Source organism: Leptodactylus fuscus, chromosome 1 (genome assembly GCF_031893055.1).
Source record: "Leptodactylus fuscus isolate aLepFus1 chromosome 1, aLepFus1.hap2, whole genome shotgun sequence".
In the NCBI taxonomy this organism is placed as follows: Eukaryota; Metazoa; Chordata; class Amphibia; order Anura; family Leptodactylidae; genus Leptodactylus; species Leptodactylus fuscus.
In genome coordinates, this window is record NC_134265.1 from 73,033,163 (window position 1) to 73,059,789 (window position 26,627).

Here is a 26,627-nt window from a genome sequence, read left to right on the forward strand (position 1 = left end):
CGCCGCCTTCCTGCATAGCTCTGGGGCTGGCTGAGCACCTGCCTCTGACGTCACGCCGTACGGTGACCAGGGCTGCTTTTGCAATACTACAGGTAGCATGCAGCCCCGCCGGCCCGAGGGCTTCGATGGCCTGGGATATAGGGGATCTGCCTGGGGCCGAGGAGATGAAGCTCCCCCGCCGTACCAGCACAGCTTCCCGACAAGGTCATTCAGCTCTTCCGGGGATCTGTCACAACATTGGGTGACCACCCCGCCTGACATCCCGGGGAGCCGTAACCTGCACTGGGGGGAGAGGACTCCGCAGTATGGAGGAGATGGAAACCAGGCGCACCCCGGCCTGGGGGAAGAGAGCAGCGGCAGTGGCGGGGGTGAGAGAGCACTGTCTGCAGGGGGCGCTGCTCCAGTCTATACTGGATACAAAGTGGAGCATCATAGATACATAATGTCTGACCTAACGTTATGTGATCGCATACAGCCCAGAGACTAGTTATTGTAAGGAGTAGCTGGTGGACGGGGCACTGCAAGGGCTGATGCCCTATGAACCTGCACCTCTCCTCTATCATATACCAATCCTGTGATAGTGTTTCAGTAGCCTGAGCTCTAGGGTTGTCATTTATCAATTGTCATTTGTCAAGAGGCTCTGGACTTTGAATAAATCAGGCACAGCTACCCTGTTTTCCCGAATATAAGACACCCCCCCCCCTCCCCCACCTTCTGGATCACATACAACCGGCAGTCATGGTATGTGCCAGAATGGAAATCTACACCAGTCAGGAATTGGCATGGATTTCTTGTATGACTTGCCATAAAAGTGGTGAGTTTAAATAAAGGTTGGGCCATGGCATCCCCACCCTGCTCCACCCACATTCACAGAAAAAGATGGCCAAAGGTGCTCCACATTACCTCCCGTCTACACTGGAAAACTGGTACAGATGTATTGATGCGTTCTCCCCAATGTGTCCAATGTATATCTAGCCTCCCCTCACCAATCTTGTAGGATTTCCATTGATTCCTGGTAATGCTGGGTTCACACCTGCACTTGGTCACCATTCGGCAATTCTGTTCCCAAATTCGCTTATAAGCAGGACTTCTCTCTCTGTATTTTTTCGGGCAGAAACCCGGCAAACCCCATTATAGTTTATTAGGTCTGCAGGTTTCTGTGGGTAACAGCTTTGTAAGCAGATTGGGGTTCTGTTTTTTTGGGTCTCCCAAGCGGTACTGCAGAGGTGATCTGAGCCTTCTGGGATGCAGCAACTCATGCAGTTCCCAATCCCTGGCACAGGTCTGGAAGTCGAGCTACATCTTGGCTTCCATAGCTGTGTATACAGTGATCACTCCTTATCTATAGGAGGTCGGGTCTCCATCTTTGCGGCTGCACAGCTTCTTGCAGCTACTTAACAATGCAAGGATGTGTATATGTACGATGTGGACCTGAAGCAGTTGTTATACCCTCTGCAAAAAAAATAAATGTAGCTCTCAACATTGCTGAAAAGTGCAGTTTTTCCCACTTAAAACAAGGCTTCATAAAGCTTCATTAATAGAAATGTTATGGCTGCAATGCAGAGGAAAAAATGATAGTCATTATGCTGTGTTCAGACCCAGCAAAGAGAATGTGTGGAGTTTTTTTTTTTTTTTTTTAAGCTGCAGTTCACTACATGTGAGCTTAGCCTAAGTAAGTTATCCAACCACCAGTGAAGAAGTAACTACCCCCTTTTACAGCAATAATTTAAGCTAACTTTCTATAATTTTAGAACTTCTAATTTTATATTGGTCTTTTACATTGCAGTTAAAGAATATTACCTTGTCTTGCTACCTTTGGGCCTGAGTTTGCCACGGAGTGCACTCCAATATCATTCGCAGTGACATCTTAGTGTCATGACAGTGCATTCATTTATACATTCGCCCCTGTGCGGGCTTCCAATCCATTCTGTCTCTGCCTCCATTAAACTCAACCAAGCTTCAACACTGTACAGCCCCATGCACACGACCGACTGGGCTTTGGACGTGCGGCTGTGGTTTCAGCTGAATGCACACAGAGTGACATCAGAGTGCTTTGCGTTATACATTCATGTCTGTGGGGCCTTCCAATCCACTCTGTTCTGATGATACGGAGCGGGATATTCTCTGCTGTGTAATCAGTAGTAAGGATGTTGAAGTTTGGAAATAAGAAAAACCTCTCACTGAGAGACAATGACTCATGTAGTAGTGAATGACTTGCATACATCATCATTTGCTGTGAGCCTGAGTTCAAACCCCTGATCGTACCATTGAAAAAATACATTAAATGGAGGATCCCCTCTGCAATTTCATCATTTTGAGATTTTATTTATAATTATATTATATTGCAATACATAACCATCCCAAAACAGGAAATAGACATATGTGGTCTTTCTATAACCGTTACAATCTATACAATAAAAGTAACAGTGTTTAACCTGATCACTAAATGGTGTAAATAAAAATGGATTGTCACTGGTTATATAAAATAAACAATCTATGGTATGATATTATATAGGGGGAGTATATTGAAAGGGGCTCTATCAGCAAAATCATGCTGATAGAGCCCCACATATGCGTGAATAGCTTTTAAAAAGGCTATTCAGGCACCGTAAATTGTTATATCAAACTACCTACCCACCCCGCCACCCCCAGTTTTAAAATAAAACCCTAAAACAGAATGTGATAAACTTACGGAAGGTGGGCGGGCATTCAGGGTGCGCCGTCTTCTTCATCCACGCCTCCTCTTCCTCCGATGTCCTCGGGTCCCGTCCTCCTCCGGCGTTCGCGAACTGACATTGCTTAAAAAAAATGGCCTGGGTGCATGCGCAGTAGCATGCTGCTTCTACCACGGCTACTGCGCATGCGCCCAGGCCATTTTTTTTAAGCAATGTCCGTTCGCGAGCGCCGGAGGAGGACATCGGAGGAAGAGGAGGCGTGGATGAAGAAGATGGCGCACCCTGAATGCCCGCCCACCGTGCACCTTCGGTAAGCTTATCGCATTCTGTTTTAGGGTTTTATTTTAAACCGGGGGGGTAGTTTAATATAACTTTTACGGTACCTGAATAGCCTTTTTAAAGGCTATTCACGCATATGTGGGGCTCTATCAGCATGATTTTGCTGATAGAGCCCCTTTAATATGGCCACTCCCACTCTTGCCACAAAGTGCAATTTGCCAATCCGCCTGTGAAGGGCTCTCCCAGGTTGGCATCTGTTTGTCAAGCTTTTTTATACTGGGACGTTGTCAAAGATAGACATGTGAGTACAATGATTTACTCTTTGATTAAAATAGTCGTATGATGGCATTTTTTTTAATTGTTGTGTGAATGAAGCTTTAGGCTTTCTAGTATATACACTGTAGATTTGTTGGAGAATCTTCTGCAGCTTCCCCATAAGTAGAACCTGCTGAAATCTTTGTACATGTGCCAGAGTAGAACAACTGTGTGTAAATACACCTTTAACCTTTCAGGTCAGTATGCCAGATGGTAGGAGTGTTTGTTTTTATGGTTTTCGCCATAGTTCATGCACAAGTGAAAATTCTTTGAAATGAAAATTGTGTGAAAACCGATAAGTCATTTTAGTAGTCAAAGGTCACTGTTAAGTTGCTAATCTTGTTATACACAGGAGATAAATCTGCACTGTTGACTCTATAAGTGAGGTTGTCGGATGTAATAAAGTGTTTAATTGGTACTAGGTAGCTTTTTGTGTATCCCCAAGAAAAACTTGGCCGCAAATGTTGTAAACGCCCTTGAATGGTTGGATTAGTAGGTGTTAAGCATAGCAGTCCTACGTAGTGACTGACGGGCCTTATTGTATGACTACGCATACAGAGATGATTGTCGATCGATAATGGCACCACACCCATGACTAGATGACTGTTTCTTAGCATAGAAAGACTAAAGATATAAGTGAAATAACTTCTATATATTAATCTATATATCGGTCTATTCAGCTCTATAACATTCTGCTTGTGGATTGCACTGCATTTTCCATGTGACAGGTTCCCTTTAAGGGATAGCCAGACCCTGCACTGATCAGTTAATCTGACTTGTGCCAGAAGCTACAGAGAAAGATGGAAGTCCTAGAAACCCATAGGACCAGAGCTGTAGGCTACATCCACTGTATAGGGGTGGCACAGGGGTATTGTAGATCTGCTCCTATTACTTGAATAGAAGCAAAGCTGGTTCTGAGCCCAACGCAGCCTGGTCAGCTGACTGGTGTGGAGCCTTGGTGTCGGGCACCTACTTATCATATACTGATGACTTATTGTGTCATCAGAGTGAAAACCCCCTGGGGGACGAGCGGCCAAACTATTCAGCTAGGAAAAAGAAAGATGTGATGTAGTGCATGGTGAAGAACTGCTGCCTTCACATTAATCTGTCTGCACTGTGACTCATATTGGTTGTATGTTTTATCATCTTTGATATCTAATTCTTGGTACCAATTGCATGTGAGTGTTTAAAGGGGCTCTATCACTGGGAAAAGTCATTTTTAACTAATCACATGCTTGCATAGGCTTTAGAAATGCTACTTCACACCTACATATAGTATGTAGATTGCCTCAGTGGTCTCTGAATAAGTCCGTGTTTATTCATATGCTAATGAGCTTCCAGCCAGCTCAGGAAGTTCCCAGCAGCCTCCTCTCTTCTGTTATCTCCTATGTGTATGAGGCAAACAGGAAGCTGAGTCATCATCCTCATCATCATCAGTCTCCCATAGAAAACAATAGGAGAGGTGTGCACAATCTATCGTGCACCAGTGTAATTAGCATATGAATAAAAATGAACTTATTCAGAAACCACTGAGGTAATCTACATACTAAAGGTAGGTGTGGAATAGACTTTCTAAAGGGTATGCAAAGGTGTGATTAGTTAAAAATGCTTTTCCTAGTGATAGAGCCCCTTTAAGAAGTTTTTATTGACTTTGGCATACATTCATGTCCAGCGTGTGAAGGTTTCTGTCTGATTCATCAGCCTTTTTTTCTAGAAGTAGCGTAGCAACCGTCCCATTTACTAAAAACAATTTACCCATTACTTTGGAATATATGGTGATTGTGATGAGGAATTGGCTGCCATGTGCACCCTTCACAGGATGCAGCTAAATTCTGTGGAATAACAGTCAGCCAGGAGCGGTGCTTACAGTAAGTGAGGTGTTGAAGTTCTTCTACATGTTCCCCTGCTGCCATATTTTCTCAATGAGCGGTAGAATTCCTGGCAATTATGTTATCAATGATTACAATAGGTGTCATTTAATACGTGGTGATATATGAGTACGTCAAATTAGCCTGAACTGTTCAGAGCTGGTGATTTTTGTCTCCAAACTAAACTGATTCATTTCGGTTGTGGTATTGGAAATTGGCCATAACATAATATTTTATAAGTTTGTAGTTCGGACATTTTCGGTCAGAGGGATACCTAACGTGTTTGTGTTTCACAGTAGTTTTCTACGTTTATATGTATTCTAGGGAAAGAGGGTGAGTTAGAACATTGTTTATTTTACTATTTTATTCCTCCACCCCCGGTGGCCTGCAACCTGCAATCATTTGATTGCAAGCCCCATAGACTGCAATACAACTTTATTGAAGTCTATGTTAGATTCTTTCCATTACTATTGCGGATGGACACAGATTAGACTCTGATTGTGTGCATTAGCTCTGGCGTCTCTGCTGTACATTACAGCAGAGACCCGATTATGATGGTGGCTGCCATCATTTTTACAGACCCAGCATCCGTTGTAATAGCATTGCGGATGCTGGGGAATGGGTTCGCTGGAACACCCTGTCCTTGCTGCCTAGGGACTGCACATTGTCTCTCTCTCCTGCTGCTGATATTTTATGGGCATTTTAAAACCTATATACTCCTACGAAAGATAAGGTAGATAAACTTTTCAGCTTTTATATGACACAAAGATTGCTGTTCTACCTGTATTCTTTCAAGAGAGATCACTAGTTGAATACAGTTGGAATTTGCAATTTTATGTGCTGTTCGCAAAACTAGAAACATAGAACTGCTCTTCCCATGTGCAGACGTCACTCAGAGAATTTTTCACCATCTCTACAAGCATCCAATTTTTTGCATCCTTCAGTAGCAGCAGCTTCAATGACTCTGATGCAGTTGGAATTTTTTCTCTAGCCCTCACCATTTCTGAGCAATCATTTTGTTACATTCAGAACAATTCTGCTGTCTGTCAGGTGGGCGGTCCTTGACTGGTTCAGGAAACACCTGGCTGACAATTTCAGCACAACTATAGTCTTCACTAACACCAATGAGTGTTCAGGATCAGTAAGAGAGAAAAAATTCCAACTGTGCCTGAATCAGTGGAGCAAAACTTGAAAAATTGAAAGATGCAAAGAGATGGAGATGATGAAAGCAATATCTTTTAAAATTACAAGCATTGGAGCCATTTTTCTGGGCATGACTAAAGTCTCTGTACCAAAATTCAGACACTGCAGACATCAAATTTAGACTTTGCTGTGCATTATTGACATGGCAGAAAAGTCCTGTATTTCTGCAGATTGCATTTGAAAAAAAATAAATAAAAACTTTCAATAAAGATCCTGTTATGTTGTTTATGTATTTGTTTTTCTTTCTTTCAGAGCAGCTCAATCGCTTTGCTGGATTTGGCATTGGACTTGCAAGGTACATCTGCTAGATACCATTAAGGCTTTTTTTTTTTTTTTTTTTAAATATAGTTTTAATGCACTCAAGATAAAGATATACAGATGTTGCAGCGTTAACCCATACTTATGCAATTTGTTAAAGTGCTGCAACGTGTTACCTTACCATAGAAAAACAACATAAGGGTGTATTCACACTGAGTATACGCTCACTGATTCTGAACGTGTAACTCGTTCCGAATCAGCGGCGTTAAAACAGACCCCATTGCTTTCTATGGGAGCCGGCATACGTGCGCTCCCCATTAAAAATGAATGGGCTGCTTTTTTCCCTATTGCTTTCAATGTGATACACGCAAATCACATTGAAAGCAATAGGAAAAAAAGGTCTTGACTAATTGGGTGAAAGTTTTTGTCAGGTGTAGTAAGGATGCTTTCAGAAATAGAATGAATTGAATGAGCAAAAAAGTATTCTGAGACTGAATGTACATGACCGAAGGATCAGGATGTTGTATTTCAGCATGTATGATTCTTTGAACTTATTTTTGCTTAAGAATTTCAGAATTTTTCCTGGTTATTGGTTAAATAACAATGTATTTTTCTTTAAAGCCTCTTTACAGAAAATGTATTGGCTCACCCCTGTATTGTTCTGCGCCGACAATGTCAGGTAAGACTTTTTTTTTTTAAATAAATAAATACCGTATATACTAGAGTATAAGCCGAGGCCCCTAATTTTACCACCAAGAACTCGGAAAACTTATTGACTTGAGTATAAGCCAAGGGGGGGGGGGGGGGGGGGAATGCAGCAGCTACTGGAAAATTTCAAAAATTAAAATGGCCGGAGTTTTTGGGTGCAGTAGTTGCTGGGGAAAGGGAGGGGGTGTTTTGGTTGTCTGTCTGCCCCTTCCCTGAGCTTGAGGACTAAGTTATTTTTCCCCCACTTGGAATTCAGCCTGGCTGAATAGAGGGTATCTGCAGTGCTCCTATTAAACCCTTCCTGACAGAAAAGGAGCACTGCAAGTCCCCTATATTCAGTAGACCGGGCACTCTCAGACACAGGGATACCTAATGTGTATGTGTTTCACAGTCATTTTCTACTTATATATGTATTCTAGGAAAAGGAGGGATTTAGAACTTTTATTTACTTTTTTTATTATATTTTTTTTAAAGCTTTTTTTTTTTTTTTTCCCCCCCCACTATGTTATGGGAGATTCTATACAATACTATTGTGGCTGGTCATAGAAACCCCCCCCCCCAAATAAAAAAAATCTTTTTCTTTATTTGCTTGACTCGAGTATAAGCCGAGGGGGGCTTTTTCAGCACAAACGATGTGCTGAAAAATTTGGCTTATACTCAAGTATATACGGTGTGTGTGTGTGTGTGTGTGTGTGTGTATATATATATATATATATATATATATATATATATATATATATATATTTTGTTTTGATCCTTTGATTATGTGAAGCCCTCGCCTGTTTACTCAGCTCTTTAGCACTGCTTCTGTTCAGTATTGCCACAGAGTTGAATAGACCAGCAGTGGGCATGCTCACACTCCATTACACAGTGGGCCTCAGCACTCCTGTTCTCAGAATGGATGGTCCTACGTATACATTGTGAATAAGTGACAACTTTCAAGCTTTGAGCCAATGCTTTTAAAGTCAACCTTTCAGGCTGTTTGAGACCACTAAACTCCCAGCATGCCATTAAGCAGTTGTGGTTTAGGTTCACGAACCTCTGTATCACAGCCACAGTTTGCACCTTAGTGGACACCTGGCATCTCCATGTTTAGATTCCTAAGGATACTGGCAGCGAACGGAGGTATGATACAGAGGTTTGGGATCCTATACCTCGGCTGCTTAACAGCATGCTGGCGGCTTTAGCCTGACTGGTTCCCTTTAAGCACTATGAGGTTGCTGGCGCTGTAAGGGAGATTGCAGTAATGACGGCTCTATAGCAGTGAAAGAACCTCCAGTCACACAAGCATACTTTCAAGGGGGAGGCATAGCAGGCTTTCGGTGGCCCATTCACCTGATTGCTGTGGGGACTGACATGTCAATATTTGTTATGCAATTTTTCTCAAGCACAGCAATACCCCACATGTGACTATAAACTGCTGTTTGGCACATGACAGCATGCAGGTGCCTTGTCTCATTTGCAAAGCCCCTAAAGTACCAACACTGTAGAAACCCCACAAAAAAAAAGTGATGAACACCAATGGGTAAAATGAGCACCTTAACTTTACAACAGTTTCAAAGACTAACACAATGGACAGGCAATGCTAGTATAAGCCTAACGTTCTGGTAAATAGTTTAATGCAACATTTGAGGGTTAAAAATATTCACTGCACTCCTGGATAAATTCCTTTAGGGGTTTAGGGTGGAAATAAGATGTTACCTTTATTCTATGGGTCAGTGCAATTACGTTTACAATTACAATACCTAATTTCTGGGGGAGGGGGGTATGAGTTATTAATTTTGCATAATAAAAATCTATTTTGGGGAAAATGATCCATTGTGTGTGCATTGCAATCTTCTGAAAGGCATAACATTTTTATTTTTCTGCCTGAGCTGGTTGAGAGAATATTTTATGCCATTTACTGATAAAGTTTTGATCTATACGAGCGTGGGAATACCAAATGTATAATATTTTATATTAATTTATATAATAAAAGGGGTAGGGACTGGGTTGTTAAGGAAACCCCTTAGATGCTGTGATTATGATTGTGGCATCTAAGGGGTTAAGGGCTGTGCTCGGAGCTCAGCTCCATCTTTGGGTGTTACCGGAAGGTGTCTGCTGTTTTCTTACAGCTGACGTCTTCTCTTGATGACCCCTTCTCAGCTTCTGAGTGGGTGCCATTATCATGACCTAATAGTCCTTCATGGTACAGGAACTTAGCCCACTACATGATGTACTGTACGTCATAGTGTGGGAAGGGGTTAAATAGGGCAAATAAAGCCCCACCCCCGATGCACTTGCAGACTGATTTTTCACATCCTTTAAAAGATTATCTCTGCATTGCTTAATTGGTTTGTGGTCACAAAAGTATGTTTTTGGCAACTAGGCTCTGTGACATCAGACTTCAGATTCACATCCAAAAAGTGAAACACATTTAGAGGTTATCCCCATTAAATATATGGTTGCCATATAATGATCCTCCTTCCCTACATGCACCTGAGTGGTGTCTCCTTTGCATTTTCCCTTGACTAGTAGCAACCCATGTCACTGCAGTAATACCAGCTCTGAAATGTGATAGTCCCCTCTCATGCCTAGAAAATATGTTCGCTAGTGATACTGCCCCACTTTTTCTCTGGAAATAATAAAAGTATGGCAGGTATGACTTCTACGCAAGGCATGGCAATAGTGAGGGAACAGATAGTGCTGCATCCCTGTGTCTGTCTGTCTGTCTCTCTCTATCTATCTATATATATATATTGCAGGCATAGACAACACTTCCTTCCTGTCTCTCCATTTCTGGCACATTATAGTGTAGGTTCTTGTGTTAATTCACTAAGATATCAGGAAGAGGGAAGGGAACGTTATAAACAAAGCTTATTATACTCTAAATAGAAAATCTCTTAAAGAGAGTTTGTCAGGTCCAGAATACTTCCCTAACCAATATCTAGTTTAGTTCTGAAAAATAATGCCACACGTTACTGCAAACACCTTGTACACTATATAACCACATAGTGTAGGTTTTCATAGTCTAAGCAACTCGGCAGATTTTTCAATAGAATTGATGTGACCAGAGCGTTCTTTACCATTTAGTCAGAGCTTCTGACCTTACTGCCGTTGATATACAGTCCTATGAAAAAGTTTGGGCACCCCTATTAATCTTAATCATTTTTAGTTCTAAATATTTTGGTGTTTGCAACAGCCATTTCAGTTTGATATATCTAATAACTGATGGACACAGTAATATTTCAGGATTGAAATGAGGTTTATTGTACTAACAGAAAATGCGCAATATGCATTAAACCAAAATTTGACTGGTGCAAAAGTATGGGCACCCTTATCATTTTATTGATTTGAATACTCCTAACTACTTTTTACTGACTTACTGAAGCACAAAATTGGTTTTGTAACCTCAGTGAGCTTTGAACTTCATAGCCAGGTGTATCCAATCATGAGAAAAGGTATTTAAGGTGGCCAATTGCAAGTTGTTCTACTATTTGAATCTCCTCTGAAGAGTGGCATCATGGGCTACTCAAAACAACTCTCAAATGATCTGAAAACAAAGATTGTTCAACATAGTTGTTCAGCGGAAGGATACAAAACGTTGTCTCAGAGATTTAACCTGTCAGTTTCCACTGTGAGGAACATAGTAAGGAAATGGAAGACCACAAGGACAGTTCTTGTTAAGCCCAGAAGTGGCAGGCCAAGAAAAATATCAGAAAGGCAGAGAAGAAGAATGGTGAGAACAGTCAAGGACAATCCACAGACCACCTCCAAAGAGCTGCAGCATCATCTTGCTGCAGATGGTGTCACTGTGCATCGGTCAACTATACAGCGCACTTTGCACAAATAGAAGCTGTATGGGAGAGTGATGAGAAAGAAGCCGTTTCTGCACGTACGCCACAAATAGAGTTGCCTGAGGTATGAAAAAGCACATTTGGACAAGGCAGCTTCATTTTGGAAACAAAAATTGAGTTGTTTGGTTATTAAAAAAAAAGGCGTTATGCATGGCGTCCAAAAAGAAACAGCATTCCAAGAAAAACACATGCTACCCACTGTAAAATTTGGTGGAGGTTCCATCATGCTTTGGGGCTGTGTGGCCAATGCCGGCATCGGGAATCTTGTTAAAGTTGAGAGTCGCATGGATTCCACTCAGTATCAGCAGATTCTTGAGAATAATGTTCAAGAATCAGTGACGAAGTTGAAGTTACGCTGGGGATGGATATTTCAGCAAGACAATGATCCAAAACACCGCTCCAAATCCTCAGGCATTCATGCAGAGGAACAATTACAATGTTCTGGAATGGCCATCCCAGTCCCCAGACCTGAATATCATTGAACATCTGTGGGATGATTTGAAGCGGGCTGTCCATGCTCGGCGACCATCTAACTTAACTGAACTTGAATTGTTTGTCCAAAATACCTTTATCCAGGAACTGATTAAAAGCTACAGGAAGCGACTAGAGGCTGTTATCTTTGCAAAAGGAGGATGTACTAAATATTAATGTCACTTTTCTGTTGAGGTGCCCATTCTTTTGCACCGGTCAAATTTTGGTTTAATGCATATTGTGCATTTTCTGTTAGTACAATAAACCTCATTTCAATCCTGAAATATTACTGTGTCCATCAGTTATTAGATATATCAAACTGAAATGGCTGTTGCAAATACCAAAATATTTAGAACTAAAAAATGATTAAGATTAATAGGGGTGCCCAAACTTTTTCATAGGACTGTATGTACAAATTACGGTATTATTTTTCTCAGCATATTCCGTTTAAGGTGAATGCCTAGACTGGTTTATCCCTATCAACAATTCAGCTACTTTGAATATGGCATTTGTAATGCTTTCTCCTGTACATTGATACTATTATGTTCCGTATTGTTGGGATCTAATATGAATTGACATTTATAAGGTGAAATAGGAGGGTTTGATCCAACATCAGAAGTCATATTCTGCTGGATTCACAGTATTGTATGTCCAGAACGTCTGAGTCCTCCCCAGACAACATGTGGCTGCTATAAAACATATCTCTGAATCCTGTTAGCGGTATCTCAAGAAGTCCACTGAAAAATCCATGTGCAGAAAATACTGTAGAATCAGAAAAAATATGTCAATCTTTGATTTTTAGTTCGGTAAAATCTAGGTGTTACTTTCCCTTTTAATTGTCAGAATAATTGATACTTCCATTTAGGGCTTACTAATAAATGATGATAATCTCCAATACTTGACAATAACTACCTTGTGGTCTAACTTCAAGATGCTTTGGTTCTCCCCTTTTATTCTGCAATTTACCCACCACTCTCTCAATTAGATTATATAAAACAATTCCACTTATCTAACATTATAATGGTTTGCTTTCAATTCTTAAGATTTTTCTGTAAATGTATTTTTAGAAGCATGAAAACGTTTGTGTGTTTATTTTGTAGGCGAACTACCATGCAAGGAATTACCACTTGTCACCATTTAGCATAGTGAATATTATGTATAGTTTTACCAAGACACAGGTAAGTGTGGAAGCTTCTTTGCTTATCATTTTTTGTAAGTATTTTTCTAAATTCTGTTTGCAAGACTGTACCATATTTTGTCCCTTCCTACTAATATTGTTTTTCTATAGTTTGATGTTACTTGTGTACAATTGACTAACGTTGGGAATAGTGTTTATTACTTCTCTTGTACCGATCTTGTCTTACAGCCTGTATTCTGTGGTTGTCTGTTGGTATGTTACATAACATGAGCTCCTATTTAAAGCATTAATTTTTAGCATAATCTTTTTATTATGACAGTCAATATTTAATTTTCTTTGGAGATACTTGCTGGTAAATGATGTTTTACTTTTTCCAAGTGCAACAGATTTATAAAAGTATTTTATTTTATTGTTCTAAACTTTTATAGTATCTAGAGATGGACAACCTCATAAGATTCATTTTGACCAATATTTGAGCATTTCAGGCTGAACTTGGGGGGGGGGGGGGGGGAGAGGGGTTTCTTAGACACCAGAGTATAATAAATAGAGACCCAGAGAGGTGAGTGAAAATGAGTTATACTCTCCGTGACTCACCTCTCCTGGGCATCCTTGCGACCACTAAGGTGGCATTCACACTTGCATTTGTGTCAGCCCTGTGTCATTCGGGCGGGTTTTCATGCTCAGCTCAGAGAAACTGGACAGGGGATGGCTTCCTGGCGGTCAGTTTTAGAACCCATTCAGTGGCTTGATGAGGACGTCTAGGACCACCAGGTGAGGCAGATTGAGTATAACTGTTTATTTTTACCCACCTGCCCTGGGCCTCCACTTATTATACTCTGGGGTCTGAGGAGACCCCAGGGTATAGTAGTGTTTCATGGAAAACCCTCTCCACCCCAAGTTCAGCCTGAAATGAACCCAAACCTTTTGGAAAATTCAGGTCAAATCCAGTTCTGTCCTAATTTGCTTTGCTCATCTCTAATAGTAGCCTGCTCCATATGCCGTGATTGTCTTGGACCTTGGTAGGGAATACGATGGGCTGTACCTTCAAATCACAATGACAATCCTAATAAGACTTGTCACATGACTTATGCAGAATTTGGCTCTAAATCTATAATTTCTATTCAACTTAGAGAATTTTTCCTATAAACTTATCCATAGATAATACGTAATGGCAAAAGGGTTCTATCATTTATTGTCCTTGTCTGATGTAATAAACATGGCTCTAATTTCTCCTGCCTTGTTCTTGCTAATTCACAGGGTCCCAGGGCACTTTGGAAAGGAATGGGAAGCACTTTTATTGTTCAAGGTATAACCCTTGGAGCAGAAGGAATCATCAGTGAATGCACACCTCTGCCTAGGTAATGTCACTATTTATTGCCCACCTTTATACATATGAATATCCTACTTAAGGCAGGAAATCTTGCAGAACAATGTGAACTACATTCTTCTCCTCTGGACACGAAATAAATTTACTACTGGATCTCCATATGTTTTGAAAGGAGGTGTAGGGAAAAGGATCCTTGCCTTGTATGGTAGCTCTCTCGTCGGGATTTACATAGTACAGAATATACTACAATTGTGGCCTTAGAAAATGTGTAATGCTGTAACATCTGTTGTGAGAAAAGGGAAATTTAGATAAAGGTCAGTTTATTGGAAGTGGAGGTTTCAAGGAATTTAATGACTAAAATTAGAACAAATATATGATCAGGTCAACACTTCATTAATAAATTATTCAAGACCTTTGGGTATGATCAGTATCTCATGGGTGGGGATCTGTCACCTGGGCTCTGTGTAAGTTAGGTGATCTGGCTGATTTACTGTAAGCAACTGTTGTGGTTATTTATGTATGATGTATATAATGGTAGCAGAAGTGTAGCACTTGACTATCTCCAGCACTCCTATAGAAGTGAAAGGGAGCGCTGTCCACTACAGACGTGACTATGTTCAGCTTACTTGTGCTGAGGCTGAATGTGCAGCATTGTGTATCAGGTTCATGATGGTCTTAGCGGTCAGACCCTCCCCACCAATCAGATATTTATCCTCTGTCCTGTTTTCATTGCGTAATCTCTTTAAAGAGGTTGTCCAGGATATTTTCACAATATCGATAGGTAGATAGATTGATTTATATTAGTGTGTGTGTGTGTGTGTATGTATATGTGTGTGTGTGTGTGTATATATATATATATATATATATATATATATATATATATATATATATATAATTTATATGTTTATATTAGGCCGGGGAAAGTGTAGGGGAAAAAAAAGCATGCTCTCCTGTCCTGAGTACACCAGTGCCTCTCACCACAGTTTGGTCCACGCCACACTGTGGCAGTTAATTGATTGCTGAGGCAAACCAGCGGCCTAAAAAAAGGTCCTGGGACATCACAGATAGTGATAGTGACACATATAGTCCCGGGTCCGTCATTAGGGCTGATGATTGGCCTCAGCAGTCATATCCAGCGGGGACTTCTGCCAGAAGAAACCACTAGAACAACGGGACCGGATTGCATAGAGGAACACCAGAGCTCCGGGTACAGGCACATGTGTTTTGTTTTTTGGGGGGTTGTTTTGTTTGTTTTTTTGTTTGTTTTTTTTCACCTTCACCAGCCTAATATACAGTCATGGCCAAAAGTTTTGAGAATGACACAAATATTATATTTTCACATGATCTGCTGCCCTCTGGTTTTTATGTGTGTTTGTCAGATGTTTTTATCACATACAGAAATATAATTGCAATCATATTATGAGTAACAAAAGCTTATATTGACAGTTAGAATGAGTTAATGCAGCAAGTCAATATTTGCAGTGTTGACCCTTCTTCATGACCTCTGCAATTCTCCCTGGCATGCTCTCAATCAACTTCTGGACCAAATCCTGACTGATAGCAGTCCATTCTTGCACAATCAATGCTTGCATTTTGTCAGAATTTGTAGGTTTTTGTTTGTCCACCTGTCTCTTGATGATTGACCACAAGTTCTCAATGGGATTAAGATCTGGGGAGTTTCCAGGCCATGGACCCAAAATCTGTGTTTTGTTCCCTGAGCCATTTAGTTATCACCTTTGCTTTATGGCAAGGTGCTCCATCATGCTGGAAAAGGCATTGTTGATTGCCAAACTGCTCTTGGACGGTTGGGAGCAGTTGATCTTGGAGGACATTCTGGTACCATTCTTTATTCATGGCTGTGTTTTTAGGCAAGACTATGAGAAAGCCAATTCCCTTGGCTGAGAAGCAACCCCACACATGAATGGTTTCAGGATGCTTTACAGTTGGCATGAGACAAGACTGGTGGTAGCGCTCACCTCGTCTTCTCCGAATAAGCTGTTTTCCAGATGTCCCAAACAATCGAAAAGGGGATTCATCAGAGAAAATGACTTTACCCCAGTCCTCAGCAGTCCACTCCCTGTACCTTTTGCAGAATATCAGTCTGTCCCTGATGTTTTTTCTGGAGAGAAGTGGCTTCTTTGCTGCCCTCCTTGAGACCAGGCCTTGCTCCAAGAGTCTCCGCCTCACAGTGCGTGCAGATGCACTCACACTTGCCTACTGCCATTCCTGAGCAAGCTCTGCACTGCTGGTAGCCCGATCCTGCAGCTGAAACACTTTCAAGAGATGGTCCTGGCGCTTGCTGGTCTTTCTTGGGCGCCCTGGAGCCTTTTTGCCAACAATGGAACCTCTCTCCTTGACGTTCTTGATGATGCGATAGATTGTTGACTGAGGTGCAATCTTTCTAGCTGCGATACTCTTCCCTGTTAGGCCATTTTTGTGCAGTGCAATGATGACTGCACGTGTTTCTTTAGAGATAACCATGGTTAACAGAAGAGAAACAATGATGACAAGCACCAGCCTCCTTTTAAAGTGTCCAGTGGTGTCATTCTTACTTAATCATGACAGATTGATCTCCAGCCCTGTGCTCATCAACACCCACATCTGTGTTAATGGAGCAATCACTGAAACGATGTTAGCTGGTCCTTTTAAGGCAGGGCTGCAATGATGTTGAAATGTGTTTTGGGAGATAAAGTTCATTTTCTCGGCAAATATTGACTTTGCAAATAATTGCTGTTAAGCTGATCACTCTTTATAACATTCTGGAGTATATGCAAATTGCCATTTAAAAACTGAAGCAGTAGACTTTGTAAAAATTTATATTTGTATCATTCTCAAAACTTTTGTCCATGACTGTATAAGAAAAAAAAAAAACAACCTCTTTAAAGGTAGACCAAGAGCAGCTCTTTTCCTATTCAAGCAATAGGACCAAAGAAAGGGTGTGTTAACACAGAGCTTTTTGCAGGCGGATTTTGATGCGAAATCTGCCACAAAATTCGCCTGCAAAAAGGCCTCCCGTTCATTTCAATGGGAGTCCCTTGCGCTTTTTTTTTTTTTTTTCCCACCTGCAATTTTTTTTTCCAACTTGCGGTATGGAGAAGCGACATGCCCTATCTTCCCGCAGTCTGCGGCTCAAGACACACTCCTGATTAGGCCCATTCATTTGGGCCTAATCGGGAGCAGAATCAGGTTTCCGCCATGTGAACATACCCTAAGGCTCTATTCTGATCATGTTTTTTACATCTGTTTAATGGCTGCAAAAACAGAAACTTTTTTTAAACCTTGATGGCCATCTGTTTGCCTCTGCTTTTTGCAACTGTTAAATAATCTGCTAATTGGGTGTAAAAAAAAAAAAAAAAAAAAAAAGTGGTGTCAGATCAGGACGGTTGCCTCATACAACTTACCCCTCCTTCCTCCGTCACTTTTTTTGATACTGAATAGTAAACTGAAAACAAGGAAGAGGCTGGTGTGTAATGTAGTCGTGCACAGTCTTCAGATATGCTGCATGCAAAGGTCATTGGGTAGAGGAGTGGCACATGTATTGCGTCTTCTCACGGTTATCTAGAAAGATTAAGGACCCATGCAAGTGACTTTTCTAAAGTGAATTGTTCACCAAGATGCAGAGGGCCTGTTCTCAAACAGACGAGCAGCCGACCCCATAGCACACATAAGCTGAACCTGCATTTATCTCCTTTTGACAAAGTGAACAATGTATCCAAGTTATAACACGTCATACTGAGATCTCAATCAGTTCTGCTTGCGATCTTCGGATGTATTTATCTTTACTCATAGCTTACTCTTAACTCAGTGGGTGACTGCAAAACCACCTCTTAAAAAAACATGCCTGTAGGGGCAATACAGAGGCTCAGTGGTTGGCACTGCAGCTTTGCAGCGCTGAAGTGCTATGAGTAAGGCTAAACGTCCGATAGACGTCAGCACAGCTGGTTTGGATCTGTGTACGGATGTGCTGTAGCTTGGATACAATACCACTATATACCACTGCTTGTTTGACTTATCTTGCATATTTGTCCATTGAAATTATTTATTGGAATTTTTTTCTACTGCTGAGCTAAAGGTAATAAAGCAACTTAGACTCTATTTTTGTAAACTATGGAGTTAATAATAATAATATTATTATTATTTATTATTATTATTGTTTATTTATATAGCACCATTAATTCCATGGTGCTTTACATTTGGGGGTTACATACAATACACAGAATATACAGGTAGGTATAATACTAACAATGACCGACTGGCACAGTGGGGTAGAGGGCCCTGCCCGCAAGGGCTTACAGTCTATGAGGGAAGGGGGTTAGAGACAGAAGGAGAGGGGGGAGACTGTACAGATGGTGGTGCAGTGATAGTGTTATTGGAGTTTGTAGGCCTTCCTGAATAGGTGAGTCTTCAGGGCCTTTTTGAAGCCTGTGATTGTGGGGGTCAGTCTTATGTTGACTACTGGCTTATGTGAAAACTATGTGTACTTGCCAATCTCTGGTAGGTCCATGGACTTGAATGGAGTGCAATGGACATGTCATGTGTCCCGCCATTCAAGATGAGCAATGCTGGACCACTATTCTCAAAATAGGCAATGGAACAAACCTGTTATGTTCGCAGAGTGCTGGAATCCAGATATTAGTCCCAGGTTTCTGACATCTGTGTGGTCCAGGGGAGATCTGGAGTAGGCCTCAGCCCAGGTGTAGATCCTTGGCTCATTACTGGGCCAGAAAAGGCTGCGGATCCTGAATTGCAGTGCAGTTCCATGAGGTGAAAGGAGGTGTATGGCTCTGTACTGTAACCCTGAGTCCAGTGAGACTATATTGCACTTGTTTTGTTCATGTGGCTGGAAGTAAGTATAGTTAGGTTATCCATTCTGTTTAGTTAGTTGCTCAGACGAGCAGGTGTTTAATTTGTTTTTGCCTGAAGTTAAGGCTGTATTTTGTTTTGCTCATTTTATGCCTGAAGTCAAGGTTTAGTTTATTTTTCTGTTTTTTGTTGTTGTTTTTTTTTAAATAAATCAGTTTGCTGCATATTTTGTGTCCCTGTCTTGACTGTTTGGGTCCACACCACTGCTTCTACCGAGCTAACTTCTCCACAATATATATGGGTGTGGCCTGGGTCTATATCTTTATATAGGAGATATGAACATGCCATCCTCTTTGGAGTATGTCCTGTATAAACAGTAGGTGCATCAAGAAAAGAAATATGCAATGTATGCCAGTGTATATTTTATTTAGTCGTCTTGCCGCAGTACCAGCGCCACATGAGTCTCGTAACAGACACGAACACCCCACAGATTTCACTAAGTGGGGTCTGACTTAGTGTCATTTTGATCGTTGGTCAACATTTCATCATACAAGTCTTTTCTTATTACTTATTCCCTAGGCCTCCAGTAAGCTATGCTGTGATGGCATACAAAAGTTTGATTCCATATTAAAACCAAAGCTAATTATTTTTTTAATTTTTTTTAACAGTTCTGTTTTTGTCAAATGTCTATACTGTAAGTAAGCTGGTTTTTCTGACTCTGCTGAGAAAATGGCTTAAATAATCCTATTTATTTTTCTAGGGAACTTACGCATAAGTGGAGTCCCAAGCAAATTGGAGGGCATCTTTTTCTTAAAAGGTAAGTCTTTCCAGATCTACTGAGCAGCTTTGTGTTTGATTTGTGTATTCTATTATATTAGGTTTATATATATGACACTTTTGTTTTGCAGCTTAGTCTATGTGATTGCTACTCCCTTCTATTCAGCAAGCCTGATTGAAACTGTACAAGTAAGTGCAACTAAATGTATAGAAAAACCCTATAAGGCTGAAGCCCCACGTTGCAGAAACACAGTTTTGTTATGTTTTTTTGTTGTTTTTTTTTTTTCTTTTCTATTCTTTTAGTTTTACCTATGGTTTTTTGAGCCAAAGTCTGGAGTGAAAAAGATTAGAAGGTAGAAGTGTAAGAACTTCTTATATATTTCCCATTCCTTTTTCGCCATTCATGGCTTTGGCTCAAAAAAAACGCAGTAAAATCTGCAACAAAGAAGTCTGCATTTCTGCAACCTGGGGCCTTAGCCTAACACTTCAAGGCTGGGATTGTTACAATTCATAGAAGTATTTCTATCACACTCCAGCCCCCACCCGGACATAAAGGTCTTCACGTAAAGAATGAAGACCGCTATGGGACATGATATAAAGAAAACTAGTTCAGAGCAATAACCAGACTTATGCTCTTTTTCTTACCTGTCTGCAACAAAGTGTAAAATTAGCAGTTTTGAATATACTATACAAAGGCATCTCGGTGCAAGGAGAGAATAATCAGAGATTGCAGAAAAAGCCACTTAAAGAGGACCTTTCATGCCCTCTGGCACATGCTGTGTAATACACTGCTAGAAATCCGACAGTACGCTGAATTGAGCGCACTATCGGCTTTCCCATTATGTGCCCCCACTGAAGAGCTATCTGTGCCGTTACCGTAGCTCTTCAGTGTCAAACGGTGTTTCTGAAGGTCAGTTAGGAACGCCCCTCCTCACAGTACTGTCCATAGCTTTTTACTGTGAGAATCATTCCTTACCGCCCAGCCATGACACTGAGGAAACCCCCCCTCCTAACAGTACTCATACATAAACTAGTACTAGGGGTGCGTTCCTCAGCGTCATGGCTGGGCGGTATGGAACGCCCCCGTAACAGGAAAGCTGATTGCGCTGAATTCAGCATACTCTGTCAGCTTTCTAGCGGTGTTTTACATGGCATGTGCCTGAGGACATAACAGGTCCTCTTTAAAGCGAAGGCTGCATGTAACGGGCCGGAGGAAAAAAGCGCTGTGGGAAATAGTGCGGCAGCAACACATCGTAGTTTTTCCCACAGTGCTTTTCATAGAAAGTTCGCATAGGTTGCCTCTGAGGACTTTCTGCTTCCGTTATACCTATAGGGAAACAGCTGGCATTTTTGTATGTATAATTGACACGCTGCGATTTCCAAAACTACGACAGTTCTGGAATTTGCTGCTTGTATTTTTCCGCAATGTGGAGATGGAATTCTAGCAAATCGCATCTGTGCTGCAGCCAAACCGCAGCAATTATGGAATGTAGTGCCCCAGCCTTAGTCACATTTTTGGTTTTTTGTTTTGTTTTTTTTTCAAAAAAATATTCTATATTCAAGTTCTTAGCATCTATTAATAGCTTCCACTCCACTATTTCTGGCATAGGTAGACTTTTCTCTCTAGCCCCCCCCAATTTGCAAACAACAGGCCGCCAGTGTCAGAGCTCAGAATCGCACCCTTGTCTGCTGCTGCCTGACACTGTTCCACTGACATTTCTGGAGCCTGATATACTATTTAGGCTCTGTGCTAACCGCATTGACTACTCGGGAATGATAGGCACTAGAGAAAAATTCCAATCGGAGGAGCAGCAAATATTGATGTAAGGAGCTAGAGTTGTTAGAGATGGTTGTTATTTTTAGCCGTACGTAGTATATAAGGAGACTGCATACAGGTGTCACAAGATACTAAAGCAGCTTTGTTCTAAATTTCTTACAGAGTGAGATCATCCGTGATAATCCAGGAATTTTAGATTGTCTAAAGGAAGGAATTGGAAGAGTTATGGGACTCGGAGTGCCTCACAGCAAACGTTTGCTGCCCCTCCTCGTTCTGACGTTTCCTACCGTCCTCCATGGAGTGCTACATTATATAATCAGCTCGGTAGTTCAGAAATGTGTTTTGTTCTTCATAAAGAAGAAGAAGAGTCCTGCCCCAATTCCAAGCAACGGAGCCAATGCCGCCCAAAGCATTTTGGAAGATTATTTTCCAGAACTCATAGCTAACTTTGCAGCAAGCCTATGTGCCGACGTCATACTGTTTCCTCTTGAGACAGTCATGCACCGCCTTCACATTCAAGGAACACGCACTATAATAGATAATACAGACCTTGGCTATGAAGTGTTGCCTATTAACACTCAGTATGAGGGAATGCGAGACTGTATCAATACTATAAAGCGAGAGGAAGGGATGCTTGGCTTCTACAAAGGCTTTGGAGCTGTGGCATTACAATATACTCTTCATGCTACTGTTCTCCAAATTACTAAATTCATTTATTCATCTCTTTTGCAAAATACAGCACAATGAGCATGATTCACCTGTTTTGGCACATCAGTGTGTTTTATTTCAAGTTACGCCCTATGTTTATGACATTGGGATACAGAAGAGGGCACCCTGCCAGATCTATCTATACTGATCGAGATTGTATAAACCGAACGTTGAATATTCTGCCTGGTTAACAAGGATATGCTGTTCTAAGTCTTAATGTTGTGTGTAATGCTGATCTTATTTCTTTCAATGTACAGACAGGTTCATTGTACACGTTGTGCCTGAAGGGCTGGAAGTTCGTAACATTTTCCGAAATTGAGTTTCCTCTGTAGTTACCACACACTGAATATCAATTCTGCATAAGTTCATATATAAATCTAACCTACTTAGAAAGTTGAGTAACTTTCAATGCATTTACCTGTTACCACAATATTATTTGCACTGCATTGCAGTGTTTGCACTGATCAGTAATCTATGAAACTGTCCAAATGTATTACAGGAGCCCAATTAAGGCTGTGTTCACATATGCATTGAGGATTGCGTTCATAATGGAAGCCATGGCCTCTGCCACATTGTACAGCAATGAAGGGGGGGGGGGGATTGCTATAACAAACAGACACTTATCCCCTGTCCACAGGAGAGGGGATAAGTGGCAAACTATTGGTTTGACACCAACAATAAGGAGAAGGTGGATATCAAAATAACCCCAGAATCCTCCCTGTGAATGGCCGCACTTGTAGGACTGTACTCCATTCACTTCTATGGGGTTGCCAGAGATTGCAGCTCTGGCAACCCCATAAAAATAGATGGAACATTGGTGACAGATCCAAACCCTCTGAATGTGCTGTGAACAGATCCAGTTCTGGGAAAGGAGTCTGTCATGAGTTTTGACATCATTAGATGTGGTTTAGAATATACTGTGACTGGTCATATTGGTTATATGAATAAGAAAAGGCAGTTTTAATCCACTTTGTGCCTCTATTACAAGTGCTCTGTTCCCTTACTGTGAAGTTTCCTGGGCTTCTTTCTCGTAACTTCCCTACACCTCTGCTATTGAGTGACAGCTCTAGCGTCCCTCAAGGGAAGGGAAGGGTGGGGTAGCATTCAGTGCCGCCAGTCCACTTAAGAAACACAGATACATCCTTAGACTGGGGTCCCATGTGGCATAAACGCAGTGTTTTACGGTCCCTGCAAAGTGGATAGGTTTCTAGCGAATCCAATCTGAACTTTGCGGAAAAATACTTGCAGTGGACCGTTGTGGTTTTGGAAATCAGAGCATGTCAATTATACTTACAAAAACACTGACTGTTTCCCTGTACATATAATGGAAGAAGAACGTTTGCAAAGGAAAATTCTGCATACTTTCTGCGTAAAGCACTGCAGGAAAAACCACGATGCTTTGCCACTGTGGTTTTTCCCATAACGCTTTTTTGCTGTGGCCCGCTAAGTGAGGCCTTTGTCTTTTAAAGGGTTTGCTCAGATATTTTTACCTCTCAAAACTGTTAAAGGCACTAGTTGAATGGTCATACTAGTTTTATTGTTTTAAAAGGACCTTTGTCTGTCCCATTGCTTCACTCAATAGGCTGATACCACTGCAGTTGGAATTTTTCTCTAACTTCAGCGTTCCTGAGCAATCGTTTCTGAGCGTTTCGGCTCAATTATACTCTCTGCTGTCAGCGGGATGGTCCAGAGCTGGAGAAGACGACTGAAACTAACAAACATGATTGCTCGTCAATGGTGGGGCTCACTGGAGGATGCGGTGAGGTGGTAAAAGGTCCTCTTTAAGGCTAAGGAAGTGCAGTGGTTTTTGTTGCAGGTTTTACTTCGTGTTTGGCCTAATAAAAAGTCAGAATTGTATTGAAATGTATAACAGAATTGAAATTTCAAAGTGTTTTATATTTTTCATTCCTTTTCAAGACTTTGGCTCAAAAAACTGCAGCAACATCTGCAACAAAAACCTGGGGCCTTAGTGTAAAGCAATACAGCTAGTATGACCATTCATTTATCTAGTGCTGTCAACAGTTTCATGTGATAACCACAGTCCACAAGACCGCAGCGATTAAATGCATTTATTGCTCTGCACCTGACACTCAATAGTTAAAATCAATTAATAAAATCAATTAATAGCGCAAGAAATCGTTACAGTGTAGCCCTGCCCTTGTACAGATTGTAACTCTGGCTCAATACAAGACAATATAATGCTGTGTATTTACAAAGTTACTCTGCTTTTTAGGTATATTATATCCAAGGTGTAATATGACGTTCGAAGGTGAACATACCTTTTTAATGCTCATTGAATTTAGTTTTATTTACAGGGCAATACTAACCACTGCTGTCTTAAACCTGACCAAAGCCAATTGCCCCTTAGTATTGTGTGGGGAAATGGAAGTGGTAAATGTTGTGGGTGCTCTAGTCTGAGGCCCCATGGCATGGGCCCATGAGTTGCTATAGCGTTGACGGATAACTCTTGTAGTCACAATGTTTCCCTATGAACAAAAAGTCCTGAGGGATCCTGCGATCATCACAAGTGACCTGGTTCGATCTTTAAAGGATTTGGTTTTTCTCAACAGCAATGTTGTGGCATGCTTGTGATCATTGTGAGGCATGCGAGTGCTGCTGTGGCGCTCAGTCTCAGGTTAGGGTCACATCTGCGCTCCCTGCACTCTGATTCCCTTCTCCATTCTGCATTAAAAATACGAGCAAACAGGATTTTTCTCTCCATATTTTTCAGGTGAAAACCCCATTATGGAGTCTTTGGGATTCCATGGGTAACAGCTTTTTAAAGAGGACCTTTCATGGATTTGGGCACATGCGGTGTTATATACCGCTGAATTAAGTGCACTATCGGCTTTCCTGATCTGTGCCCCAGGTGAAGAGCTATCGGTGCTGGTACCGTAGGTCTTCACAGTCAGAAGGGCGTTTTCTGACACTGTCAGAAATGTCCTGCTGCACAGCAGCGCCTATAGCGCTCTACAGTGTGCGCGGGGAGGAACGTCTCCCCCCCCTCCTGATAATGGACGAGTCTATGGACGAGCGCTGTGAGGTGAAGGAGGGGGCGTTCCTGCCCGGTCTCACAGTACAGCACTATAGACACTGCTGTGCAGAAGGACGTTCTTGACAAAGTGTCAGAAACGCCCTTCTGACTGTGAAGAGCTACGGTACCGGCACCGATAGCTCTTCACCCAGGGCACAGATCTGGAAAGCCGACAGTGCGCTGAATTCGGCTTTCCAGCGGTATATAAAACCGCATGTGCCCAAATCCTCTTTAAGTTGATTGGGTTTCTGTTTTTTGGGTTCCCAAGCTGGACCCAAAGAACAAAAACTGGGCACAGATGTGAACTTAAAGTAGGGAAAACTTTGCTTTTACTCAAATTTGCAACATTTAGTAGTAAGCTGAAATATCTTACTTTATTGCGAAGAATATGTTCACACGACGGAAACGTTTTCCACCGTGTGACTTCTACACGCGGCTAGCCACAATAGGATGCCGATGCATTGCATTAGCATCCCGTTCCTGATTAGGCCCAAATAAATGGGCCGGAATCCGTGGGAAGATAGGGCATGTTGCTTCTTTTTCCCGCTAGCTGAAAAAAAATCTGCAGTGGGGGGAAAAAAAAGGGACTCCCATTGAAATGAATGGGAGGCCTTTAAGCAGGCGGATTTTGCGTCAAAATCTGCCTGCAAAAAACTGTGTGAACAGACCCTTACAATGAAAGTATCTAAAGTAGCTGTTTACAACCTGTTGCTAGAGAACAAATGACAGAATACTGAACGGTATGTAGTAAATTTGAAGCAGAATGCATTGTTCTTGCCAATCCTTGTCACATAAAATACTGCCAAAGCATTTAACTTTGCTACGTTGTACATCTGATCATCACATAATTGTTTGTATGTGGAGAAAAATGCCGTGTTCCAGGCCTGTATTATACCAATAAATACGAAGGTGTCCTGTCATTGACATCAAGTTAGGTGTTGTATATAAAATTCAGTCCATATGTTTTCTGTGTTTCCCGGAGTCACTGTGTCTACCATGGAAAATATTAAACATAAATATGCCATTTAAAATGGATTATTGATCTGCTGACTGCCTTCTGCATAGGCCTGACATGGCCTGTACTTGTCTTGGCATGGTAAGCTGGCCTGTTTAAGTTATCTATTAGAAGGAATGCAGATATCGTTTGTAATCGGTCTGACTTTCTTGGCAGCAACCACATGTCAGCAGTCATCTTTTATTTGTTTTATAACCTTTACAGCCTATGTAAATAGAACGACAGTCAGGCAGTTGTTCAGGAGCTTCTTCCCACTCAGCAGGCAGGGCTTTAGTCAGTAGGCCCAAGCTCTATCTGAAGTCCTATGATTCCACTCTCACAAGAGCTGGGCTCTAGGCAGTAGGAGCAAAGGAGCCATTCCCTGCAGAAAGAAATCCGGACAGAAAAAAAAACAGGGAAGTATAATTGGGTAGTGGTGTGGACTGAGTTAGTTGG

The 26,627-nt window shown here is 41.4% G+C and overlaps 1 protein-coding gene across 1 annotated transcript; it reads left to right on the top strand.

Moving 5' to 3' along the window:
- On the top strand, positions 1-26,345 carry SLC25A46 (solute carrier family 25 member 46). The gene is made up of 8 exons (XM_075272010.1): positions 1-368; positions 6,593-6,635; positions 7,220-7,277; positions 12,714-12,791; positions 14,009-14,109; positions 19,642-19,698; positions 19,790-19,847; positions 21,598-26,345. Exons 1-8 carry the CDS (start codon positions 98-100, stop codon positions 22,180-22,182), a joined length of 1,251 nt encoding a protein of 416 aa, XP_075128111.1. The 5' UTR covers positions 1-97; the 3' UTR covers positions 22,183-26,345.
- The last annotated feature ends 282 nt before the right edge of the window (positions 26,346-26,627 follow it).